Source organism: Polypterus senegalus, chromosome 13 (assembly GCF_016835505.1).
Source record: "Polypterus senegalus isolate Bchr_013 chromosome 13, ASM1683550v1, whole genome shotgun sequence".
Classification (NCBI taxonomy): Eukaryota; Metazoa; Chordata; class Cladistia; order Polypteriformes; family Polypteridae; genus Polypterus; species Polypterus senegalus.
In genome coordinates, this window is record NC_053166.1 from 25,068,340 (window position 1) to 25,095,271 (window position 26,932).

Sequence of the window (26,932 nt, forward strand, 5' to 3'; positions counted from 1 at the left end):
CAGTCACTTCCATAACAGGTGCAACACAAAGTAAAATGGATTGTTTTATGCCTTTTGATCTCTCATTCTACAAAAGGCACTCTATAAGGTGATCTCTGAATGCCCCGTAATACACTTTCTGATCAATCCATTCTTACTTCATATTGTTACCTTTGCAGAATAAAAGATCACAAGGCGCTTTAATGTACTGTTTGTCACCACTGTGACAACACTCTCTGTGAAAGTCACTACATAAAAACAGAGTAGCTGCTTCATAATACAAGACTTTGTGACTAACTTTTGACTTGGAGTTGAGCATGCCCATCTCCACGTCACTGTCACACTTCTTCGACTTGGCTTTGCAGAGCTGGATGAGGCAGGCCTTTGTGCGGAGGATCAGGTAGTAGAAAGACTTGGGGCTTGGGACCAAGTTGAACGGAGCAGGCAACGTCCTCCCTTCATCGAAGTAAGACAGCCAGAGCTTGGCACGGGCAAATTTCCATTCCACGTCTGCGTCTTCCTGCAGGAGAGAAAAATAAAGTCACCAGAAATGCTGGGGATGTCACCAAGTCAACTTTCTTATAAAATCAAAATGCCGGGCAAAAGCCAAGACCTCCGATTTAACTGCCTTTCTGTTTGCAAATCATTCAGTGCTTGAAGTGACAAGAATTGCAGCTTCATTCTAGAACAGTAAACTTTACCCTCTGAACTGCCAGTTCTGCTTCATATTCACACGTATTATTAAAAGCTCTGATTCTCAAGTCATTAAGACTTTTAAAATGGGGCAGGATGGTACAATCAGAGGGTGGGTTTAGGTTTTACATATTAATCAATCAGTGGAGGATAAGAAGCATCCAGATTAAATAAATGATAAGTTACTATATACACTACGTACTGTCCATCCATTGATTTTTCAAACACGGTGTATAAAACTGTAAGGGGATGGTGGGCCTGTCCTGTAAGCTTTAGTTTCGCCTACATGGTGGGACTCATTCATGTATACCTGTACCTACTCATATCAAGTCAGTTTAGAGTTAAACTTCAAACCCAAGGAAAAAAAAACCTACAGTGCTGCATTGTGCAGCACAAACTTCACAGACCCCACAACAGCAGAAACTGGGCCCTCACAGCAAAAAATTAAAACATTTATTTCAAACCAGTCTGCTTCTCCTCTGAAGTCAAAACCTATTCATATAGATGTTACTTTTAAAGACCAAATAAACCCAATCTGGTGTATGGCCAGTTTCTTGCAGTTCCTTAAGAGAACTGCTGTGGTGCTAACACATTGGACTGGCCAGAAGACTGTCCTGAAGATGGGCGGGGCTTAATACCTGCTTGACAGCGAGTTGTATAGAGTGTGGCATTCCAGAATTTTGAGAAGGTTGGCGTACATTCTACAAGCCCAGGAAGATTCAAGACAGAAACAAAAGGCTGATTTATACTTCTACCTTGAACCTACACCATAGCTACGTCATGTACCCCCACATAGTCTGAGGCGCACCTTTTGAATTTTTCAGTTTCATTCGATGGATCTCATTTCTACCCTCAGATCGCATGCATCTTGTCTAACTTTCTATCTGTTTGTTCGCCACTTGTGTTTCAGCTAGCAATGACACATACGTTTTAAAAACAAATATTGGCTTTCTTACTTTCAGCCATTATACAAATACACCAACGCCAGTTACTTCAGGTTAGTTTAACATAGATGTTTTGTAGTTTGACAGTGCCATGTTGTCCCAATTGCTGGCTAGCGTGCTTCGGAGTAGCGCTTAGATTCTTTGATGGAAATCCTCATTGTATATGAGCTAAGTTGGGCAGAGTTCAAGTCTCATGGTGCCCACCTGTTTGTTCCTTTCTTTTTCTATATATTAGGAAGTTTTTCAAAGCGCAAAGAATCCTTCCTAGAATAAAACGGTTCTTTGTCAAGCAATAGTTCTACGAGAAACCACACGACACAATAAAGAAACATAGTGGCATTATAACCAGTATTTTTAATCGTATTTATATTGGGATGGAATATTAAATTCACACAAACAACAAGACGACTGTGAATTCAACCGCAGGATCTGGGAAGCAGCGGCGCTAACCAGTGAGCTCCCTTGGCGTGATGTCAGTCCTCCTTTTACGCAAGTCTGAATTTACTGCGGAGCGATTTGATTCGTTTCACACTGATACCATTTTATTTCTCCTACAGTTTTACTTTACATAAACTCACCACAAGTAAAAGAGTCTTAGAAAGTGATCCTTGCGCTTGATACCGTAATGCGTGCCTCATACTGTAAACGATCGGAGTATCGTCCCTTAGCACTGCTGCCTCGTTGACCGCCCCAGTAACCCGCTGCTAGATTTCAGATCTGGAACTTGCCATTCACAGCGTCCAGTCCTTTCATCCTTTATTGGTAGATTTAATTATTGGCGATATAGGCATCCAACCATGGCGGCATCTTGCAGTCGTCGGCACAGGGCGGCCGTACCAAAAAATCCTGAATGTTAAAGAGCGCGCGCTCCGTAAACTCCGCTCTATTCGAGGGGCGTAGTTTATGTAGTTGAAAGGGGTGCGCGCTCCGGACACCCAGCGGCAAAGTCATCCAAATCTTATAATACAGATTGACTGATATGGACACCGAGGGTAGCCGCCTAAACCAATCAGGGCTCCAAATGGGCATCGACCGACACTGCTTTTATTAATCAACTGACAGTCCGCATTTCAAACACTTGCATATCAGGCCGATTTCGTGCTCTAAGCCAATCGTGACAGTCCTGAGGTGAACAGGTGGCAGGGTTCGTTTGTGAGTTGCTGCCAATGGGACCGTCCAATGAGGAGGATGACACACGCAGAATCAGCAGCAGCAGCGAGGAGATCCCTGTCTGTGCTGAAGAAGACCCCGCCTACCACCGGCAGCTGACGTCACTCTCTAAGGACTCAGGCGCGCAATGTCAATCAGCTGCATGGGTTTAACGTGGGTGAGGACGTGTGAGGATTTAGACATTTAAAGGCATGGCCCGTGTTTTCCCTGCATGGAGTTTGCATGTCCTCCCTGTATGTGTGGGATTCATCCGGGTGCTCCAGTTGCCTCTCCCATTCCAAAGACATCCAGGTTGGGTGAATTGATGATCCTAAAATGGCCCTGGTGTCAGGCCCGGTCTTGGGTATGATGGGGCCCTAGGCGAGAGGGGGGTCCAGGGGCCCCCCGGAAGCTCTGCGAAATGCGTGAAAATTACACTCTCTCTGTGGGGGCCTCGGCCTGGGCCTTCATTGCTCTCCATACTGCGACTACCGCTGTTACCAGCACCAACTCTCACAAAATTGAGCAAAGCTCCTCTCCGAGACGCAATGAAAGCATCAGTATCGGCTTTTTTCTTTCGCTTAGCTGCTCCAGATTCGTATTTACACTTCGAGGACATACTGACAGACAGGGGTTTCGTTCATTCTCGCAACTCAGATTACGGTTCTGCCTTCCAGCTCCCGTGCCACCTGCTGCCACTGACGAGGTGGAAGGATTTATGAGATCTTGACTTCTTCTTTCTACTTCGACGGATGATGATGAGGGCTGATTCACTGATGTGAACATTCGACCCATAGAGATCTTGACTCAAACCACTCCGCTTTTATAGACAGCCCACGTGGCCACGCCCCCGCTGGCCCATGTGATTTAAACATGTGCGGGGAGGGGCGGGCTGGGGGCCTGGCCACCGTCGATTCGGGGCCCCCCGGACACCGAGGCCCTAGGCGGTCGCCTACTTCACCTATGCCTAAGGCCGGGCCTGCTGGTGTGTGAGTGTATCCTGTGATGGGCTGGCACCCTGTTCAGGGTTTGTTCCCTGCCTAAGTGTCCCATGCTTACTGGGATAAACTCCAGCAGACCCCTGCAACCCTGTTCAAAACTAAGTAGAGTGGTGGCTCTGAGGCTAAGGATCTGTGCTGGTATCCATAAGGTTGTCAGTTTGAATCCCCGTCACTGCCAAAAGAGATCCTACTTTGCTGGGTCCTTGAGCAAGACCCTTAACCTGTAATTGCTACAGGGGTGCTGTACAATGGCTGACACTGTGCTCTGACCCCAAGGGGCATGCGAAAGCTAACAAATTCCTAATACAAGAAATTGAACAAAAAAAGAACAAAAAAAAAAAATGACTGACTATAGTAATACTGTTAAAGGCTTCCTTTTGCTCTCATAACAGCCTCACAGTTAATCCAGGGCTGAGGTGCTCAAGGCTAATGCTCTGAACCAGTTTTTTAATGGATGTTCCCTCCCACTTCCACCTTCCTCCAATGACCTGTCCGCCCCACACTGTCCCTTGTAATACCACTTCAATAGGAATAGCCTCTGTTCAGAAAATGACTGACTGACTAGACAGTCAAAGCATCCGACTCTGCGGCTAACTCCAGCATTGCTTTCAGATTTGGATTATGCAGCACACTGGCACCTTTAAGTTAAATACAAAAGAGCAAATGTGTCAAATTGTGGATAGGACCCTCAGTCAAGTCAGGAGTAGACCTTACAACAGAAATGTCAATAATGAAGCTCTGCCCCCTCCATTCTGCCCTAGCATTCAGTCTCTCCTACAGGTTATTAAACAAAATTTCCCCATTTCGCGGAATGATTGTTCTACAGGAGCCCATTTTTCTAACCCTCTCCTGATCTTCATCACCCATATGCAGGCATCTTTTCTGCAGCTCACTTCCCAGAGGAGAGAAGAATTCCTGATCAGGTACTTTGAGCTATAAAAGTTGTCTGGGTAACTTACAGATATGTCACCAAGAAAATCCTTTGTATCCAGTCCCTGTGGTGAGTTCAATATTAAACAACAGACCTCTTGCCAGTCTTAAAAAATCTCATTTACTGCATTTCCAGCCAATCTCCATCGGTGAAACAGAAAGATGGCTAGCAGACCATTTCAGGGAGCACATCTGAGCCCACTATTGAACACTTCACATTCCATGATCATAGCCACTCTGATCTCTCTGTTTGTTTTCTTTCACAGGGCTTCAAGGACACTTTTTAAAGACCTAAACTCATTTTCAGCCTGGGGTCACACATTTCTCCAGGCCTTACTGATGAACTGTTTTAATCTCTCCTTTCTATTCTCTAATGGTGGTCTTTTCTCACCTACTCTCACCTTCCTCAGCTTTGTTCCCTCCTTTCCTTTTCAGTTGCACACCTGCTGAAGACTACACAGTCAAAACATTATGTCTTTAGCTTTCTTTCCTTTCTAAAGTGGAACTAACCTTTAACTTTTTTTATCTTTTTTCAGATGCATGTGCTACAAAAATATTTTAAAAATATCCTTGTGATCCTTGTTTTGGATCACAATCCCGGTAGCTGAATATGCAGAGTTTTCATGTCCTCACTTTGTGTTGGTGTGAATAACATCTCCAGCCTCCAAACCTAGACAAAGTCCCAAAAAGGTGTGTTTTGGGGGTTGACATATTGATTGGCCACATATTCAGGACTGGTCTGTGTGTCTTGTACTCAGTGGTGACACGACATGCTGTGGCCCCTGTGCCCTTAAGATGGATTAAGTGGGTTTGAGAATGCTACTTTATGAGATTTAGCATATGTTGGCAGATCATTAGAACATCTAGATGAGAACAGGCCATTCAGCCCAACAAAGCTCGCCAGTTCTATCCATTTAATTTTTCTAAAAAAAATCCAGTCTAGTTTTGAAAGTCCCTAAAGTCCTACTGTCTATCACAATACTTGGTCGCTTATTCCAAGTGTCTGTGGTTCTTTGTGTGAAGGAAATCTTTCTAATGTTTGCATGAAATTTACTCTTAACAAGTTTCCAACTGTGTCCCTGTGTTCTTGAAGAACTCATTTTAAAATAACAGACCTGATCGACTGGACTAATTCCCTTCATAATTGTAACCACTTCAGTCATGTCACCTCTTAATCTTCTTTTCCTTAAACTGTAAAGGCTCAGCTCTTTTAATCTTTCCTCATAACTCAGCCCCTGTAGCCCTGGAATCAGCTGAGTTGCTCTTCTCTGCACCTTTTCTAGTGCTGCTATGTCCTTTTTGTAGTCTGAAAACCAAAACTGCACACAATACTCAAGATGAGGCCTCACCAGTGTGTTATAAAGCTTGAGCAGAACCTCCTGTGACTTGTACTCCACACATCAAGGCATTATATAACCTGACATTCTGTTAGCCTTCTTAATGGCTTCTGAACACTGTTTGGAAGTTGATAGCTTAGAGTCCACTACGACTCCTAAATCCTTCTCATAAGGTGTACTCTCGATTTTCTGACTGCCCATTGTGTATTCAGACCTAACATTTTTACTTCCTATGTGTAATTCTTTACATTTACTGACATTAAATTTCATCTGCCACAAATCTGCCCAAGCCTGTATGCTATCCAAGTCCTTCTGTAATGATTTAATGGATTCCAAATTATCTGCTAATCCACCTATCTTGGTATCATCTGCAAACTTAACCAGCTTGTTACTTATATTCCTATCTAAATCATTTATATATATTAAAAATAGCAGCGGCCCTAGCACTGACCCTGCTGGACACCACTCTTAACATCGGCCAATTCTGATGAGTTTCCTTGCACCATCACCCTCTGCTTCCTGTGTCTGAGCCAATTCTTCACCCATCTAAAAACATCACCCTGAACTCCCACTTCTTTTAGTTTGATGCCCAACCTCTCATGTAGCACCTTATCAAATGCTTTCTGAAAGTCCAGATAAATAATATCATGTGCTCCACTTTGATCGTATCCTTTTGTTGCCTCCTCATAGAATTCCAGCATGTCAGTAAAACATGACCTCCCTCTTCTGACCCCATGCTGACTGTTCAGAATAGCTCCAGGTGTTTGCTCAATCTCATCCTTAATAATTCCTTCCATTAATTTTCTTGTGATGCATGTTGAACTCACTGGCCTGTAGTTGCTTGGATCTGCCTGGTCACCCTTTCTATATAATGGGGTGATATTTGCCATTTTCCAAGCCTTTGGAATCTCCCCAGTTCACAGCGACTTCTTAAAAATATGTGTCAAGGGTTTATATATGTACTCGCTAGCCTCCTTAAGAACTCTAAGGTAAATATGATCGGATCTTGGTGATTTTTTTCATTTCATCCTATTAAATCTGAGTAGCACTTCTCCTGCTACAATTTCTAAATAACTCCGAACCTCCTTAGCAGTCCCATTTAACAGTTATCCACTTCCCCACTTGTGAAGACCTCAGAAAAATGCAAGTTTAGAGGGTCCGCTATTTCACTGTCTGTATCTTTTAATTCCCTTTTACTATTCGTGATGAACTTCGCCAATTCCTTAACTGTTCTTTTACTACTAAAATACTGTAGTACTAGGGTGTTGTACCGTGTTAGCCATTATGGGTGTAGTGAGAAGTCAAGCAAAATGACACCTTTTATTGGCTAACTATAAAGATTACAATATGCAAGTTTTCGAGTCATCCTGCCTGAAGAAGGGACCTGAGTTGCCTCCAAAGCTTGCATATTGTAATCTTTTTAGTTAGCCAATAAAAGGTGTCATTTTGCTTGACTTCTCACTACTAAAATACTGAAAGGATCTCTTAGGGTCGCCTCTCACCTTATTTGCTATATTCTTCTCCAACTGTCTTTTGGCCTCCCTAATATCCTTCTTAATGGCAGACAGGAGTAAAAAAATATAAATATTGACATACTGTTTGACTATGGTGGGCTGGCGCCCTGCCCGGGGTTTGTTTCCTGCCTTGCACCCTGTTGGCTGTGATTGGCTCCAGCAGACCCCCGTGACCCTGTAGTTAGGATATAGCGGGTTGGATAATGGATGGATATACTGTTTGAATATTGTACATTTTTAACTTGGAATACAGCTGATCTATTCTCATTTCTTTGCCATTTACTTGGTTTTAATTCTGTAACTGGGAGCCGGGTAACAATACCTTACTGTCGGTTTGTTATTTTGATTGAGATGTGTCAATAAATTTAATGAGATAAATAAAGTCTGTCCTGCCCAATGACCCTACAAATCCCACAATTTAACCAGACTGTTGTTGCACTGTTCATGTTGTGGTCCTGTGAGATGTGCTGTACCGATCATTTATTCAAGGTTCTTTCTGCCAAATTTTTGTCACATACTTATATTGATTAGCTGTTTAAGCATTTTACATGGCTTCTCTTCCCTTCTTTAAACAATTTAAGGAAGAAGAATAAATGCTGGAGCCCAGAGGCACATCAAAGCTATTGATTTCTCCATGGGAGCAGGGCTGTCCCTGTTTGACAAACTACAAAGTCTGTTTGCATTTTTTTTTGATTCTCGTAATTGTATTTTCCTTCTTTTCATAATACATTAAGCATAGAAAGCCTTGTCTCATCATATTTTCAGAAGACTGATTCAATTAGTGACTCTCCCGGGAAGTCGGAGCCATGGCAGCAGCAGGTTTAGATCTCCCTGCCACATGCCCAGATGACCAACGCTATGACTGCCCCATCATTTGCCACTAAACTACACCTGGTTGATCAGTCTATGGGTAGAGTTTGAACTCAAAAGCTCATGTTAATAAAATAACAGATGGATGTCTTTACCAGACATTCAGTCGTTGTCCATAAGTATTTGGAGAATGATACGATTTTCATCATTTTGACTCGGTATGCCACCTCAATGGATTCAAAATAAAGGAATTGAAGTGTAAACTTTCAGCTTTCATTTAAAGGTTTTACCAAAATATTATATGAGCTGCTTAGGAATGACATACATTTTTCTGCCTAGCAAACCCCCCCATTTCCAGAGGATCAGAAGTATTTGGACATTTGACGGAAAAGCTGTTCTAGCCAGGTGTGTGCAGGTCCCTCATTATTCCATTAACTATTAAGCAGGTAGAAGGTCTTGAATTGTTTCCAAGTATGGAATTTGCAGTTGGAAGCTGTCATTGTAAACTCTCGGAGTTCCAAAGAGCTGTCCTTGCAGGTAAAAACAGGCCATCATTAGGCTGAGAAAACAAAATAAACCCTTTAGAGAGATAGCAGAAACACCTGGGGCCTCATGTATAAACGGTGCGTGCGCACAGAAATGTAACGTAAGAACTTTTCCACGTTCAAATCGCGATGTATAAAACCTACACTTGGCGTAAAGCCACGCACTTTTCCACGGTACCTCATGTCTTGTCGTACGCAAGTTCTCCACTCGGTTTTGCAAACTGGCAGCACCCAGCGTCAAGGCAATGGTACTGTTCTTGTGTGATTACTCCTTATTTTCATTTCGCGGCTTTATGAATACACCGAAACTAACCGCATATTGTTTATTAGTGTAATGCATCTGATTGTAATTAACTCGTAACAATATAATGGTTCAGGGAACAGCCATAGTATTCCAAATACCATAACTGCTTTAGCGTTGTTACTTCTCACTTCTCCTTCTTCTTCTTCTTCTTCTTCTTCTTCTTCTTCTTCTTTCAGCTCCTCCCGTTAGGAGTTGCCACAGCGGATCATCTTTTTCAATATTTCTCTCACTGCACGACTCGGAGTATTTATATCACTGTATCTGAGTGTGAATCACAGCAGCAGCTGATCGGAAAGAGAATTATCGGTATACAGCATCAAGCCCACGCTGTCTCTGCCACGGCAAAACGTTTCAAAGCCTTTCCTGTACAGACCTCGCGGTTCAGAAACAGTTTCATCCCAAGAACTTTAAATGCACTCAATCAATTGCTCCTTGTAGAACGGTTTGTACTTATAAGTACAATCACCCCACTGTAAACTTGCACTACAGTTATAATATCTCACAACCTGAGCCACTTTATAAAGCGCGTATTTACATATGATGACGATATCATTTTTAAGGTGAAATGCAGCAAAATATGTTTGTTAAATTATACACATAAAACTTTAACTTCATTTAAATAATCTATATTCTTCACTGGGAGTGTCGTGAAGGATAGAATAATTAAACATGTACTACGAAGATATTTCAATGTTCTTTAAACGTTTTGAAGAATCGGCGCTAAGCTTACAGATGGCTTAACGTCTATTACAGAGCTGATTGTGTGGCGATCGGTTACTTGGGGAAAGAAAAGCACTGACTGCAGTGACGGCTACGCCAATATATATTGAATATAAAACAGAAAGATAAAATAACAACACAGCAAAAAACGCAGCGACAAATTTCGGCAAAAGATAAATGCTTATCATGAGCACGAGGCTGCTATGCAGTGTCCGCAACGGACGTGGCCATCCACCGTGATAAGCTACCTTACTGACATTGCCCGACGAAGGAGCCACCGATTCTTCCTCTGCCCAGTGCCACCACAAGCCTAGAGCCGCCCCTGAGTACTGCTGCAATAAATTATTTCATCGAAGGTCGCACACAATCACTGCGCCGTGAAACTCATGTTTAATAACGTGCTTTAACCCCTATCATCATGAAAATGACATCACGTATACATCTCAGTATTTTAGTTATTCAGAGAGCTGTAATATCACGAATGTAATGGACTCTGTGTCCAATCGGAGGAAGAGAGCCGGTTTAAGAAGCAAGTAGTGATTCACACACATAGATCACATACGAGTAGAAGATCAAATACAAAAACAAAGCATTTAACGTGCTACTTTAATTATGATGTGATTTGAGAAACTGGTTAATTAAACGATTTTAAGATGAAGTTTATGATGTTCTACTAAATGACAAAATAAACTACGTGATTAAAGTGGAAATGTCGAGATTGAAGTTGACATTTCATGCTTTTTCCCCACCGTGTGCCTTTTTTCTCTGTACCCTAATAAACTTTCATATGACACTCAGACAGTGGGCTACAACTCGGCTTTTCACGGCAACTTTGATATGTGACTTCTTTTTTATTTCCGGCACTGTGCGATTTTGTGGATGTGAGTTCTCAAGTTTATCCAACACACTATGTCACTCGATCAACTTCCTTTTGTTGATTATACCACGGTTTATTTGAACACATAGTATGTTTTTCCTTTGCCTCCACTTGGTATTCGCTGAAATTCTTATATTTTCCCCGTGCTTTTCCCATTGTCTTTTCACAGAAGGCTGCGCTTAAGGGCGATTTATATTGATTTGCATATTCAAATAGGCGTAATTCTGGGAGGATTTGAGGCGTTACATAATGCGCGTGCACGAGTGTTAGTTTTCACGCTGATCGGGATTTATGTAGCGGAAGAACGTGGAAGTTGGAGTACGCACAGATTCCTGCATCTGGATTTTTCTGTGCGTAAGCACATTTCAGCTTTTGTGCTTACGCCATGTTATAGTGTGAGTTCTACGCACTGCGTTATACATGAGGCCCCAGGAGTGGGCAAATCAAGCATTTGGTACATTCTTGGAATGAAGGAACACACAGGTGAACTCGGCAAGACCAGAAGGTCTGGAAAACCACAGAAGACAACTGTAATGGATAGGTGCAGAATTCTGTCCTTGGTGAAGAAGAAGAACCCATCACAACATTTAGACACGCAAACACTCTCTCCAGGAGGTGAACCTATCAGTGCCAAAGTCTACAATAAAGACATGAAGGTAAAGACAGAGGATTTACCACAAAGAGAAAACAACTGGTAAACCTCAAGAATCGGAAGTACAGATTAGACTTTGCCAGAAAACATTTTTGAAAGCTTGTCTGGTTCTGGAACAATTGTCTTTGGACAAAGGAAACTAAGATCAATATAATCCAGAATGCTGGAAAGAGAAGAGTATGGAGAAGAGAAGAATTGGCTCATGATCTGATGAATACCACATCATCTGTAAAACATGGTGGAGGTAGTGATCATGCATGGCTGAGATTGGAGGTCAGTCACTGGTGTTTATTAATGACATGACAGCTGACAGAAGTAGCACGATGAATTCTGAAGTGTATATAAAGCTATATATCTGCTCATATTCAGCCTAATGCTGCAAAACTAACAGAATGATGCTTCACAGTACAGATGGACAATGAGCCAAAACATACTGCCAAAGCAAATCAAAAGCTGTTCAAAGCAAAGTATTGGAATACTCTTCAATGGCCAAGTCAATCAATTGACCTCAACCCAAACGGAGTGCATTTCACTTTATGAAGACAAAACTGATGGCAGAAAATCCACCAAACAAGCAGGACCTGAAGACCGCTGCAGCCCTTCCAAAGCATCAGTAGGGTGGAAACTCAGCACTTGGAGAAGGCCATAGACACCAGACTTCAGGCAGTCATAAAATGATCATTATACAGTGGTACCTCGGTATATGTCCGCTTTGGAATAAGTCCAACTTGGTATACATCCTGTTTGGATGCGAAACATTTTGCTTGGCATACGACCTTTGTTTGGAATACGACTCGCGTGCTAGAACCCTGCACGCTACCCTTGTTTACCCCTCTGGAGACAAAGCCACGACTGCCCACGAGCGTCAGTACGGCAGTTGCTAGCATTCAGTGAACAACCCGCGCTATAACTCTCTGTGAATTTTCACGTGATTTTGTGTTTTTTTGTGTAAATTTGAATTGATTGTTGAAAAGTATGAGCGCGTCATGCGTATCCCGGACTTGGCTGCTGCATACCATATGCCGAGAACGATGGGATCTATGATTGTGAAAAACAAAGACGTTATTAAAAAGTAAAGTGAGGTTAAATTTTCATTTATTTCATCTAATTGCTTTTGTATTTATGTATTATAGCATTAAGCAGTGTTTAAATTATTTTGTACAACCCCATCAATGTATAATATTCCAATAACAATAGGATATTTTTTCATTGGAACGGATTAATCATTTTCCCTTTATTTCTTATGGGAAAATTTTGTTTGGTATACGCCCTGTTTGGTATAAGTCCAAGGATCTGGAACGGATTAAGGGCGTATACTGAGGTACCACTGTATTTAGGATTATCTTAGTTTCTCCAAATAATTTTGGTCCCATATATAAACATATCTGTCTTTTCTAAACATCACATTCAATATTTTTGTTAAACCCCTTAAATTAAAGCTGAAAGCCTACACTTCAATAACACTTTCATTGCTTTGTTCCAAATCCATTGTGGTTGTGTACAGAGACAAAATTCTGAAAGTTGAGTCCCTGTCTTACTTATAGACCTGACTGTATAATCATTTGGCTTATTATAATGTTTATACTGCGTCCTTCAAAATGTACTCTTTAGAAAGCATTGAAGAACATACTTTAACAGAAAAGGAGGGGTTTCATGGTTGACTAGTTGTGTTTGCTGGTCAATGTCCCCAAAAATGGCGATGTGTTACCGTTTGATCAGAAGAGTACACAGTTCAGTACTTCGTAAACCTGACAGCAAATTTGAACTTGAACTTAAAACAAGAAGATTGTTTAATAGAGACTTGATAAAGGAGCATTATTAGTTCTAAAATATCTTTTGGTAATTACACAATGACAAGAAGATAAATGTGCGGTTCTAGCTGGACTCGAATCGAGCATAGACCACAAGACAGAGTTGTAGGGCGCCCCCTGCAGGAGTAATACCCACACAAACCTGTTTCCCTCTAGGTAAGAGTCCTTCGTATAATTTTTGGAAGGCTGACCACATCTTCCTACTGGGCGACCACTTTTTCATCCTCATTTTGTTTCAACATCTCTGAGGATTCAGATCCCATCTCTGTGAATATCGGAGAACCTCGATTTATAAAATCATTTAGACTCAGTCACAAGCTGTTCACTTATATTCTGGTTTGATTTGGGAAGTCTATTGAGGTGATTCCATGAACGATGTGAAATAACAATGTTAAAAAATAAATAAAAAAATAATAAGAGCAGGGCATTCAGTTCATCCATCCATCCATTTTCTAAACCTGATTTTTCAGAGTAGGGCTATGGAGAAGCTGGAGCCTAATGCAGTAAGCATCAGTTGCAAGGCAGCAAGAATCCCCTTGCTTGTCAATCTCTGTTCACCTACTACCACAATATACATCATTATAACATAAGGTCTGATTAGTTGGAGCTGAGAGAAACTCCAGTCTCAATATGCATCCTGCAGTGACAGGGATGGAGACGCTGAGGGTCAGAGGAGTTCAGCCTGCTCTTAGTGTACAGCTGAGGACTGAGTTGTGATTCAACCCAATTCCAGAGAATTTCGCCACTCAGCGTCTTCCCAGCACCGTCCTAAAATGCAATGAACACAAAGCAGCAACTGCTGCCCTCTAGGGGTAATGAAGGCACCAGACCAACTCAGACTGCAGAACAGGGCAATACTTGAGATTCTTAATCCTGCTAGAATCCTAGTGAATACAGAGGAAATAATGTTAACATTACATACTGAATTATGGAATATCATTTATGCCAAAATGAACTAAATAAAATGACAATTATGAAATAAATAATCATATGAAAAAATATTGTCACTTGTGTGTCAGAGGGTCAACTTCCAGGCTCATCAGAGGTAAGCAGTGCCACCCCAGTACACCGGGAGCATGATCGCTGTCACCCACAGCTCAGAGACGACATCTATTGAGGGCCACTTGCCCCGCCCCCTCTGGTCCCGGAGCTATAAAAGCAAGATGCTCTAAGAAAAAGACGACTCATTTGAGAGATGAAGCACTCACGTTACAGAGGTCTGGCCCTGAAGACCTGACTGCTCTCCAGAGCTTTAAAAACCACAGCCAATAGCTACATTTTGTTTTTGTTTCCTTATTGCACCATCATGTGCCTGTTACTTTCAGAAAATTGGGTGGTCTGGTTAACACCCCAACATTACCTCTTGTCTCCAATCATACTCTTGACCAGTGACAATATATATATCATATGAAAAAATATATATACAGTATGTATAGTATGTATATACTGTATATATATATATATATCTTATATATAAATGTCTATGCGTGGAAGTGTGTGTGTCTGTCTGTCCGGCACAGAGGTTTGAAGTGGAATTGGGATTAGGGCTTCACCTCCGAGGATACGCAAGCGAGGCCCGCACATCGGCAAAACGAAACGTACAAAGAAAGAGTCACTCGCTTAGATATATATATATATGTAAGCTGTGTGAGAGCTTCAGGATGAAAAACAACCCAAAGAGACTTCCTAGCAGTTTTACTGTATTCATGAACTTGGCAAGGCGTCAGCTGACTCTTAATAATTACCCAGGGCAGAGGATGTGGACCCACCTGTGCTTGCTGCCCCACAGGCTTTCATAAGAAGACATTGGCAATGACCATATCTTAACCGAATTGCTCGGACATGAGTCCTATTAATCGTCTTGATAAAATACTTCCAGATAGACAGTGTGTTTAGTGAAAACTTCAAGCCCTGCCCTCAGTTGCTGAGGTGTTTCACTTGCACATTGCTGAGCCGCGGTGTTTGCCTCATTTCGACGTTATGTCTCTTCATTGGTGTCATTAGCACGATGTTGTTGCGCGGTGGTGTTTGCAGCACGCAGGTATTTCGTAGTGAAAAGTGAGGCGCATACAAGCGCCAACAAAATTAAAAAGTGCATGCATGCGCCATCTTGTGGCTATAGTTGAGTGTGACCAGAGCCAACTGCTCCATACATACACAGGTCTTTCTTTTATACTGTATATGTCAACTTCCTGGGTCAGGGGGTAAGGAGAGGGGGCAAAGAGATGGGGCGCTGTTGCTAACTGTTTCTTTTCTTTCCCTTGCAGCTCTGAGATGATGCCCACTGAGGACACCTAACCCTGCCCACAGTACTCAGAGTGGTCCTCTTCCATTCCAGTCAGGGCTGTATTAAAACAGAAGGCCCCAGAAGGTGATGTCTTCTTCTTGACCCAGATCACAAAACAGAGAAAGTATCTGTGAATGTCAATATTGCATTCCAGTCTGAGAATCTTTATTTGGGCTGGTTTTGCAGCCCTCTTTTCTGTTTTTTTTTTTGTTTTTTCCTTTGTGTTTTTAGTTGCTAATTAAATGCAGCTGCCCAATTGGTGCCATAATACTGCTCTGGGCAAGGTTCCTTACTTGGACAGTAGACGAGACCTTCAAAGGCACAAGAAAGAGGGTGAAGATCATCCTGTGCCAACCAGGAGATAGGCAAAACATGCCAGTGTGGCAGTGGGTACACTGGCATCCCAGCAGGGTTGATCTGAGGAACAATACCTGGCCTGGAGGCCAGTGTAGTAGAAGGACAGGGAGAGACAACCTGACAGAACTACATGCTCCCCTGACACTGCTACCTGTGTGGACACCCACAAGGTATGCTGGGAACTGTAGTCCCATAGGGCAGCTTTGTCAGGTTCTGTGGGTGCCGCCAGGGGGTGCATCATCCCTGCTTTATGGGACTTCAGTTCAACCTGGAAGTTCTACCATCAGGCTGTGCCCCAACACTGGAAGTACTCACAGATCCAAGCTAAAAGAAGCTGCTTGGCATCATCCAGTTAAGTTGGATGAAGAATGACAAATGCCCAACTTATGGAGCCGAAGGAGATAGAGAAAAGAGAAGGAAAAGAATTGTGGTGTGTTTGTGAGTTTCAAAGCCTTTTGTAAAGTATTTTTCTAAACATCTTTTTTTATTGTTACTGCTACTTGAGTTGTGGTGGTTGTGTCTGAGGTTTGAGGTGCTGCATATAACACCCCTACTGGTCACAATATAATATTATCACTAAATTGTGACCAAAATGCACAACTGGATAAAAATAATCTAAAATAATCATATTTTATTTTGGTTCAAGAATTTAATTGTCTTCCATTTAATTATTTGCTGGTTTTACTTCCAAATGCCCCTGATTTTAAATACCATAACCCTAACAATGGGACTTTTCTAAACGACACATTAACCAAATGACTGTTTTAATGCTAGCGCTTTTTTATACAAAAGGAGTCATTTCATAACAGTTTTGTTACTTATCAGTTAAGGCAAAGACATCCTGGTTCCATTAAAATTGTTTAAGATTCATACCATTTTAATTAATAATGAAACTTTTTAATATATTACTTCAAAGGCACTTCAAGCATTTCAGTTTCCCGTCAGACCCCAGATTCGAGTCAGAAGATGGCTGTTCTTACCTCGATCTCCTGGTATGAGTTGTTGATCATGGCAATGAGCATATTGAGCAGCACCACCACCATGGTGACGTTGTACACGCCGTACAGGACATAGCCAATGTTCTCGATGAACTTGTGGTCATACTTGAGGACAACGGAGATAACTTCTGACAGACCAAAGATTGACCAGAATAACGTTTTAAAGCTTTCTTCAACCCTGCCAGCAGAAAGAAAGAAAAAAGATAAATACAGAGAGAGAGTTACCTGGGGATTCTTACACAATAAGAAAAGTTCATCTTCCTGCTCCGCCATTTAAACAACACTATCCTGTATCTAAGGCAGCCACCAGACGACTGCACCATGAAGTAGTCTCTGTAAAAGACACTATATAATGTAAGGGTGCAATGAGAAGTCAAGCAAAATGACACCTTTAATGGGATAACTGAGCAGATTACAATATGCAAGCTTTCAAGACAACTCAGACCCCTTCTACAGGAAGTTTGTAATTGTAAAGTTTTTGATTATATGACACAACAAAGCCCAGCATATAATCCTCTTTTCTTCTCTTGCACCTCCACTCCTACCAGATGTATTTTGCCCACCTCCACTCCCAAATTAGACTCCCCATTGCAAGTTTAGGGCCTCCTTATCAACCCAACTCAGAAATACTACTGGTGTTGAAAACCTTATCTTCAAGAAGCACTTCCAGGTCAAACATAAACTCAAACCCTCACCTTCTGCTAGCTCTTCCTAATGACCCCCAACAAACCCAACAGGGCAGCTGTATGGAACTCTAAAGCTGTCTTGCAGGTGACCATACCGGGCTTGTCATAAGAGATGCTGTCACCAAGCGTATGGAGGAACAACCTGCACATGTGAGGTAGTCTATCATTGTCCTATATATGGCCACCTGGAAGGGAAAGGGAGCATAATTTATCTCGATTAGGCTGCTCCATCCATTTTCTGCATCCTTTAAGTTGGAATTCCAGCTACATCCACACATCTCACCCACTGTTTCTGAGATGTACTGCATTTCTGCATGTCTCATGATGGTGGCCTCCCAGTAAGATCAGACCCCAATTCTACAATTACAATATAGTGATAGATAGATAGATAGATAGATAGATAGATAGATAGATAGATAGATAGATAGATAGATAGATAGATAGATAGATTGATGTAAAGGCACTATATGATGCATGTCTGATAGCTGCATGTCTCAGTGATGCTGGGCGTATTGTTTGAGTTGATGAAATGCACAGAGCTGCTGACTGACACGTCACCCACTGATATATGCAGTCTGTTTGCAGCACTGGACTTGGCACTGGGTGACCAGACTGTTCTGCTTGAGGCCACTAAGACTACAAAAGTCCCCTCTGGTCCTGCTGTCATTTAATCACTGGGCTCCTCTGTCCTTCTCATGCAGGAATGCAGAGGTGTCTTTGTTCAGAGGTCTGGGTTACCGTTATGCTAAGCCAGGTCTCACCAATCAGTGTCCTTTATGGTCACTGGATAGCCTAACTTTGGTGACCTCAGTCTCAGTGCACTCACATTTCTTTTTAGCTAATTTTTGACACTTTCTTCTTTTTACTCTCCTGCAATATCTGAAAATGGAAGTTGCTGAGTGATCATCTAGGAGTGTTTTACCTGCAGAAGATGTCGAAATATAAAATGTGAAGATAAAAAGGCCACTCATAGTTCTTAGATTCCTTTTCCACAGCTAAAGTCTGTTGCAGTCGTCACTCTGCTCACACTTTGGCCTCCTGATCTACCAGCATTTCATTCAGCGAGACTACAGTGCTATTAATCTGAATGAGAGCCCTTTGAAATATCTCCAGGGGGCTCATCAAGGACTTCCAGGTTCTATGAGGCTTCCCTGTAATGGTCCAAGCAGTGGTGTGGGAGTCTTATCAATTAGCATTAGTGTCACATTCTGGAAACATGAAGAATTGCAAGGAATGAGGAAACGATAAGCAAAACACTCCTGGGGTCAGTTTTATGAAATCTGTGAACGGAGAACAAGAGACTCAAAATATTTGTACTCAGCTTTCCACACAAAGATTGTGATTTATAAAAGAAAACTTGACAGAAGAACATAGATATTTTTGCGTCAGCTGATACTCATGTGTACGCAACATTTTGGAGAAACTGGGAAATGGCAACACTGTTAATCAATTAGGGAAATGCAGCCAAATGAGCTCACGTGCGTAATGACTCATATCACTGAGCCGTTATTAGAATGTGCTTTGATATGACAAACATATTACACCTCAAATGTGATGACTATGATGTACAGCCTGTATCGTAGTTCTCTTTTAAGAGGGCCAGTGCTGCGTATTTGCACTGAAGAGCTTTTTTAGTTTCTCATCAGTTTTTATGAGCTATCTGTTGTCTCGTTTCAGAGAACTGACTGACAAGTCCAGAATATCTTAACCAAGCTTCACTCCATCATGCCCGCTGTGCTGGAAACCATTAACTGACCAACTGGGCACTGCATCCAGTTTTCGTATGATGTTGGCATACATAAATAAAACATAACAGGTTGTTACTGACATAAAAAGGCATTTGGGCAGCAGTGTCCGATTTTACTACCATAATTGGAGTAATTTACTGCACTCAAGTTGCAATAAGGGCACCTAGCGAGAATAATTTTGTCAACCGTAACCAGTGGCATACCTTTAACACTCAAGTCATCCATGATGCCAAGATAAGACTTCCAAACGTGGTGTCTCAGTGGCCTGGGATGAATTTATTTTGAAAGAAAGTGGCTTTGGCAGATGTGGCAGTGCTGTACGTGATGGCTGGCTTATTGGAAGGGTAACTGGCTGAATCCTCAGTGTTTTTTATGCCCTGCATTATAACAGTAATGGCCATTACATGTGCCAGGTGGTAGTGGGTACCTGCTCAGACAGCCTTTCTGACTCCCCGAGTGCAGAGGAGAGGTGCTACAGTGGCACACTCAGTTATGAAGCACAGCGCCATGCATCAGGAGAGCCAATGAGGGTTTGCAGCACCCGACTGCATATGCATGAGGCTAATTAGCATAGTCCTTGTATGGTTGTTTCAGGGTGGCAAGTGGGCGGAGCTAGAGACACGTTCACGTATGCACATTTACAAGGTGATTGTCATTTATCATGTAAATTGCACAGAAATGTTCATATGCTTATGCTTTTTTGGTGTTGGCCTATTTTCACACTGAAATCCATACAAAGGTGTGATGTACAGCCTGTCAGAGTTATTATCTTACAGGGCAAAAAATGACAGCTTGGGAGGCACACCAACACACACACATGTCTCATCACACATGTACTGTGTATACAGACATACCAGAATATGCCCTCAGGTTTTTACCATATACAGCATGTATAAAAATTATTCACCCCCTTGAAAGTTTTATCACTTTGTTTGTTATATAATTTTGAATCACAGAGGATTTCATTTGGCTCTTTTGACACCAATCATGTCAAAATGAACATAAATATCTGTAGAGTGGTCTAAGTTCATTACAAATATAAAACAAAAAAAAAACTAACACATCGCTTGAGTCCATTTTTAAGTTGTCACCTTTAAATCATGGCAGCTGCTGCCGGTGGGTTTGTGATTCAATGAGGTGTGTTGTTCATTTAACTGCAGTATAAATGCACTTGCATTATTGTTACAAGGCTGACGTCTTTATACAGAGCGACTTACAACATTTGAAATGCAATTGTTTCTATTTCTTTAGTTTTAGCCACAAGACCTGATAACAAACTGGGGGTAATAAAATTAAAAATAGGAGGATGGAATAGAAAATGTGGAGCTCAGCAACTGAAACAGTCTCACTGCTGAGGCATCAAAAATGTCCCCAAGGGTGATGATGCCATGCTCTGCCAGGTAGGGTTACCTCCTATATGGAGTGTGGGGTTATAAAAACAGGAATATGTGAGTGAAGACTTGGGCAGGATCCTTCATGTTTATCTACTTTACACCAAACTGTCAGTGAATAAGAGATTAATAGACCAAATTTAAAGGATTGCTGTTTTATAATCATGGACATATTATGAAGAAGTTAGAGAGATCTGAAGAGGACCAGGTTTGATTCCATTGAAAACCAGAATGGGGGATTTCAGGGCACACCAACCAACTCCAAACAAGGTTAATGCCTACTTATATACAGTAATTCCAAATCAGGTATGGTTACCCCAGCAGCAGATGTGGCCCCCCATCAGGATGCATGCTTGGAGGGTCTTTGACATCCACCAGGAATAGAGACAGGAGATATCCAACTACTTTCCAATATTTAATGGGGTAAGAAAGAGGGAACATAATGGTGGATCTATTTGTAATAATGATCTTGACTTTATTTAAAAAACTCATTTCCTGGACATATATCTTGTGAGTGCTGCAGGAGATGGGTGGCTGTCCCAGAGGCTGATTCCTGGCCCGGACAGGATACCACAGTAAAAGAAAGTGGAAGGATAGACTCTCTGATGGGTTGGTCACAAGAATCTTTATCTGGCAGGGAGGCCAGTGTGAGGGGAGGATCAGGAGAGACACTGTGTCCCTTGGTGGGCTAGAGGGCAGTGTCTCTGGGATTTGGGTCCTCAGAGAGCATCTTGGGATATGGAGTCTTGAGAACACTAACCTGCTCAGTCCCATGGGTGCCACCAGGGGACACTGCAGGCAGATATGGTCCCTACTTTCTGGGACTCTCTTCTTACCCAGAAGTTCTTCCTACGGACCATGTCCTAGCCCCGGAAGTACTGCCGGGTCAAAGATAAAAGGTGCTTCATTATCATAACTGGACAGTCAGATTTGGGAAGAGGTGGATGTGGCTTGGTGGGATGAGTGTGAAGAAAGGGGACTGTTTTTCTGAGCTGTTTACTTTGGTTGTTCTTCTTTGATCTGTGAAGATAACATTTATTAATAAAAAGGGATTATATTTGAACCCTGTGACTGGTTTGGGCAAGATTTTTGCTAGTGTTTGGGGCTCAGCAGTGCCCCCTACTGGTTACAATCTCTACACCAGTCTCATGAGCAACAGTAGTTAGCAGGGACTCCAGCATATGACATCTCACACAGTTCCATCAGACAACATCTCCATTCACGATTGTCTAGCATTTCAGGGTGACAACTAAGCATCAAGAAGTGTGAGTCTCCTACTTACCGATCAAGCCTCCTAGAGCAGCGTTTCTCAACCTTTACGTATTTGCAACCCGAGTCTTCATAACAGTTTTAATCGCGCCCCCCCTAACATTTTTTTGAAATATAGTTGCATATTTTATTATACCTACTTATTTATCAATCTCTCTATTTATTGTTCTAGTATCAGAATGTAGTTTAAGTTAATTTGTTTGGGTTTCAACAGATGTTTTTTCATATTTTCGATTCTTGTTTTCTTTTTTTCACATCTTCGCACCCCCTTTTTTGTTACTTGGCGCCCCCCCCTAGGGGGGCCCACCCCACAGGTTGAGAACCACTGGCTTAGAGGATCATGGATGAGGGAGAAGACTGGGCCAGTGGTCATCTAGCAGGGAGGCAGCATGGCCAGCTGCGCATTTTGACTTTAACTAAGAGTGTTTTCTGTGCACCCTAGACTGGGCCAGTGGATTAGCCAAGACAAATTGTTTTCTCATTTCATTTTGTGTCAACCCAACAATTAATGTGAGTAAAACCGACACTGACAAAATAAACACCACTGATCACACCTGGGCAGTCTGAAATCACACCATAGGACTACAGTGCCATACATGCATGAATTAAGAGTGTCTTAAATCTACAGAGAAGAAGACGGATGGACCCAAATGGATATGCACATGACATCACACTGAGGGACTTACGTGGTGAAGGCTGGGTTGTACTTGGCGCCCAAGTAGTAAGAGTAGAGGTTAAACATCCCGATCATGAAGGCCACAAATACCATAATAAAGATGACCATGAACTTGAAGATGTCCTTCACCGTTCTACCCAGAGAAATCTGTAGGGGACCAAAGCTCTCATTGGCAGGGAGAATGTAGGCGATGCGTGAAAAGCTCAGCACCACTGCAATGGCATACAGACCCTCTGAGATGATCTGGGGGTCTGAGGGCAGCCACTTGTTCCTGGCTGGAAAAGATAAAACATCATGAAGAGCAGCTAAACGGTGTCTGTTAGTAATAAGAGGGGGAGCCGCGGGACTCTTTACACATGCAGCCAATCGGCTTGCTCAGAAATCGGTCACCCGCACTCATCACACAGGCACCCAGACACCCACTGATTTAAACAAAATTCAGAAATACTCCCACATTCAGGATGAAATACACACTCATATTTGGGGATGACTGAAACATGCAGGCTTCGATTCACATACAGTTTCGCGATTCCCTCACTGAAATTAATTTTGCAGGTGAAGCGCGAAACTCACTAAGAAGAGTTTTTTAAGCAAGCATCACTCACACTTTGGTGTTAACTACTGTAGTTACATAATACACGTAATCCGTTACACACCAGTAAAATCAATTCTATTTATACTTCTCTTTCACATCATCTCTGGGAAACTATTCTTTGTTACTTAGTATTGCCTAATCTTATTTTTATATTTTTCTTTTTTCTTTCTTCATCTTGTAAAGCACATTGAGCTACATCATTTGTATGAAAAATGCTATAGAAATAAATGTTGTTGTTGCTGGGAAACACGGCACATTTGTTAAAAAATGTAAAATGCGAATTACTGTGTTTTCTCCTGAGGAAAATCTCAGTCCACGGGAAACCACACCTCCCCTGTTACCTTGTAGCGCTGCCACATAAAGATAATGTGTTCTGCTGTCGATCGGTTGTTGGGGGGAATTGCTTCTGACAGAGATTGACAGCGGCACCCCAGAGGTGGAACTTCCGGTTGGTTCGGGGATTCATTAGCATAAAGCGCGCCGTCTTTGAAAAGGAGAAAGAGAGTGAACGAAGAACATCGGATAACAGATAAAGGCTGATCAGCTTTTGCTCTGGCCATGAGATAAGCCTAGGAGCTCCTATTAGTCCTGTATGAAGGTGGATGGTCTTCGCCTGGGAATCGATCGTTCCGCTATTACCTACGGACGCGGGTGAGCTACCAAAACGGACTTACTATACTTTAATCATGGCGCAAGTCTGACTGTATGTCTTTTATGATGAAGAGGAGATTGGTAATATAGTCCGCTATTTTCAGGACTCCTCATCAACTCGCTGGCCATTGCGGGAATATTACGGTGGACTATCTGCGGACTTATTTTGTTATCTCTGGAACGGGAATTGTGGGGATGAAAAACTGTTGATGTATAATAACTTGTATATGTGTGGCGCTGCAAATTAAGGGTTATTTAGGTTCGGGCGATCCATGTGTAAGGGATTATTTTTCTAGTTGTTGTTTATTTGATGAACTGCAAGTATAAATATGGTCTATGGTGGGCAGTGACCTATAAATGTATCGATATTAAGGGATTGCTTTATTAGAATAAAGGCGATACGGGAAATTTATTAAGGTGTGATATTGGCCTATCCTTTTATCATCTGCCTTTAGCTAGTTCAGAATAGTGGTAGCATTTCTCTCAGGCTAGTGCTCGAGACGAATTGTTACAACCTAGCAACTGCCTTTTCCTGTTTGATTCCTGCAGAAGAGGTTAAGGATGTTCACTCTCCAAGTGCCATGAACCTACAAGTTTTATTGCTGTCTGTGATGTCATTTTTATGACCAGCAAGAATCTCATCATGATTGGCAAAGTGGGCATCCTACTACCAGAACACATGTGGCGGCTCAACAAAATGTCTACACACGATAATAAATTAATTACCGTATATACTCATGGATAAGTTCTCCCATGGATAAGTTGGGACTTGATTTTATCGTGTAATTTCTGGTATTTTATAATGTTGGTTGTATAAGTCGAATGTGGAAAACTCACACTATTGGTCCAAGAGATTAAGATATACTAACGCCCACTTGGAGAGTAACAACGGAGCACACTGCCACTTCTTTAAATGTGGGTGCAGCAATGCGCTGTACCAGCGTGTGCTCCTAACCTCTCTCTCTCTCTCGCTCTCTATTGTGCTTACGTGATCACACGGTAATACCCGGACTATTCCAAAGCGACGTTTGCACTGATTTGTGTTTTTTGTATCTCACACCCTCATACACCTTTATCATAAGAGCATCCCTTATCTACTGTCACAAAAACGAGACATAAACAGATAAAGGTTTGGGGCAGCCACCCGTATAATATGGTATCCCGGCTGCAAAAGTCGTTTTTATCCAATAATCAGCACTGAAATGCATGCAACTGAGTCCAGAACAGGACTGAGGGAAAAGGGGAAAAGGTTAGGCTTTTAAAGGGGAAGACAGGAAGTGAGGTCATAAGGATTGGGCCATATTCATCAATCATTGGGTCGAGCCCGGATGTGACATCACAGGGGCCGGGGCCGGCAAGGTCTATTTCCATTGGCTCGGTCCCGGAAGTGACGTCAAGAGAGCCAGATGGAATTTCCCGGGAATGGCCTACAGGAAAGGGAGAAAATGAGTCAGCGCACTCTGCCACATCCTAGCATGCTTCAGAACCGCCTTCACTCAAGCCCTTTAGCTGCCTCCCATGTGCACGTGTGTGACACTACGATGGAGCGTTCAATCAGAAGAAAATATGAAGCTGGTTTTACATTAAAAGTCATTTTGGTAACTGCGCTGCTGCAACAAAATTCAATGTGTCTGAGAAACTGGTGCAAGATTGGAGGAGGCAAGAAGATGTAAAAAAAATAAATAATTTAAGTGTCGCATTTTTGAATGAGCATATAAGTCGGGTCTGATTTTATGATCGATTTTTCGGGTTTCAAGACCCGACTTATACGTGAGTATATACGGTAATTAAATGCTTTTTTTCCACTAGATATCTCAGTTTAGACACTAAATGACAGACAGACGCATGCAGGGATAATTCACTCACTTGCTTCTAGACAGAAATGAAATGCCATTGTTCTTTTATCAATGACAAAGTATGATTGGAAGTAAAACAAAATTTGTTATGCAGATTCCTTTGAGAAGTGTAACACGTAGATGCACTGCAAATTCAATTTCACACTCACCATTTTGCTCAACACTACTCACATTTCCACCCATGTACAATGCTACGCACACACTAACTCATAAACTCACCGTTTGTGATTACATGCATTTAATACATTAACTAACTAAACCAGGAAATAAACATTTCATACTCACAATTATTGTATTACTATTTGATTTTTTCTTTAAATTTTCATTTTTGATCAACACACAATATGGCCTAGTGACTAAGGTGGTGGACGATATGCCATAAAGATGTCAGTTCAATTCTTTACTTTGTTATGCTTTGAGACTCTGATTCAGGACCAGATTAAGACCTTTGAAGACCCTAAGCACTTTAAGGATTTTGGTGTTGACATATATATATGAGCTGCACTCACTTTCAGTGACAGCCAACGTGACCAAGACACGTTGATTTTGTGCAACGATTTTATGTCATGTTATTTGTCACGCTTTAAATCAGGCTTATTTTAAAACCTACATATATATGTTTGGTATCATTCTTTTTAGAATTTATCGAACATTAATGCGATCTTGTTAGATTTTTAGATTCTTATTCTGTTTTTAAATTTTAAACTAAAAAATATCAAGAACTCATGTCCCACGAGACGAGACTTAACCAAGAGTGCCAAGAGATTTAACCACGCCCGGGGCTGGAAATAAAAGACAAAGAGTAGGACAGCAGCTGTACAGGCTTTTAAATGTTCAGCCCTGCCCTGATTAAGTAAATTGTTTATGCTCTGGTTGTCATGATAATGAATACAACTGCCTGCTAATGTGTAAAGCACCTTGGAATGGTGTGCACTGAAGTAAGATGGTGAGGAGTAATAGCATCGACTGTTTTACATGGCATTGTGAAGGTCTTGTCAGGTGCTTGATTCAATGGGCAGTAATGATCCAATTCACACTCACCCATCCTTAAACGCATGTTGTTCCACCTCAAGATGGCATGGTAGCATAAACCCACCCGGTTAGGTTCAAAGCCTGCACTGGTTGTTGTCTGTATGGAGGCTGCACCTTCTG

The 26,932-nt window shown here is 41.9% G+C and overlaps 1 protein-coding gene across 1 annotated transcript in view; it reads right to left on the reverse strand.

The window, feature by feature from the left end:
- Positions 1-26,932, reverse strand: part of LOC120543076 (short transient receptor potential channel 7) — a 265,401-nt gene that overhangs the window by 35,644 nt on the left and 202,825 nt on the right. The window contains exons 7-9 of the mRNA XM_039775927.1: positions 22,689-22,953; positions 16,891-17,086; positions 278-499 (exon numbers count right to left, since the gene is read on the reverse strand). Coding sequence (XP_039631861.1) covers positions 278-499; positions 16,891-17,086; positions 22,689-22,953 — 683 coding nt within the window. The remainder of the gene's footprint in view (positions 1-277; positions 500-16,890; positions 17,087-22,688; positions 22,954-26,932) is intronic.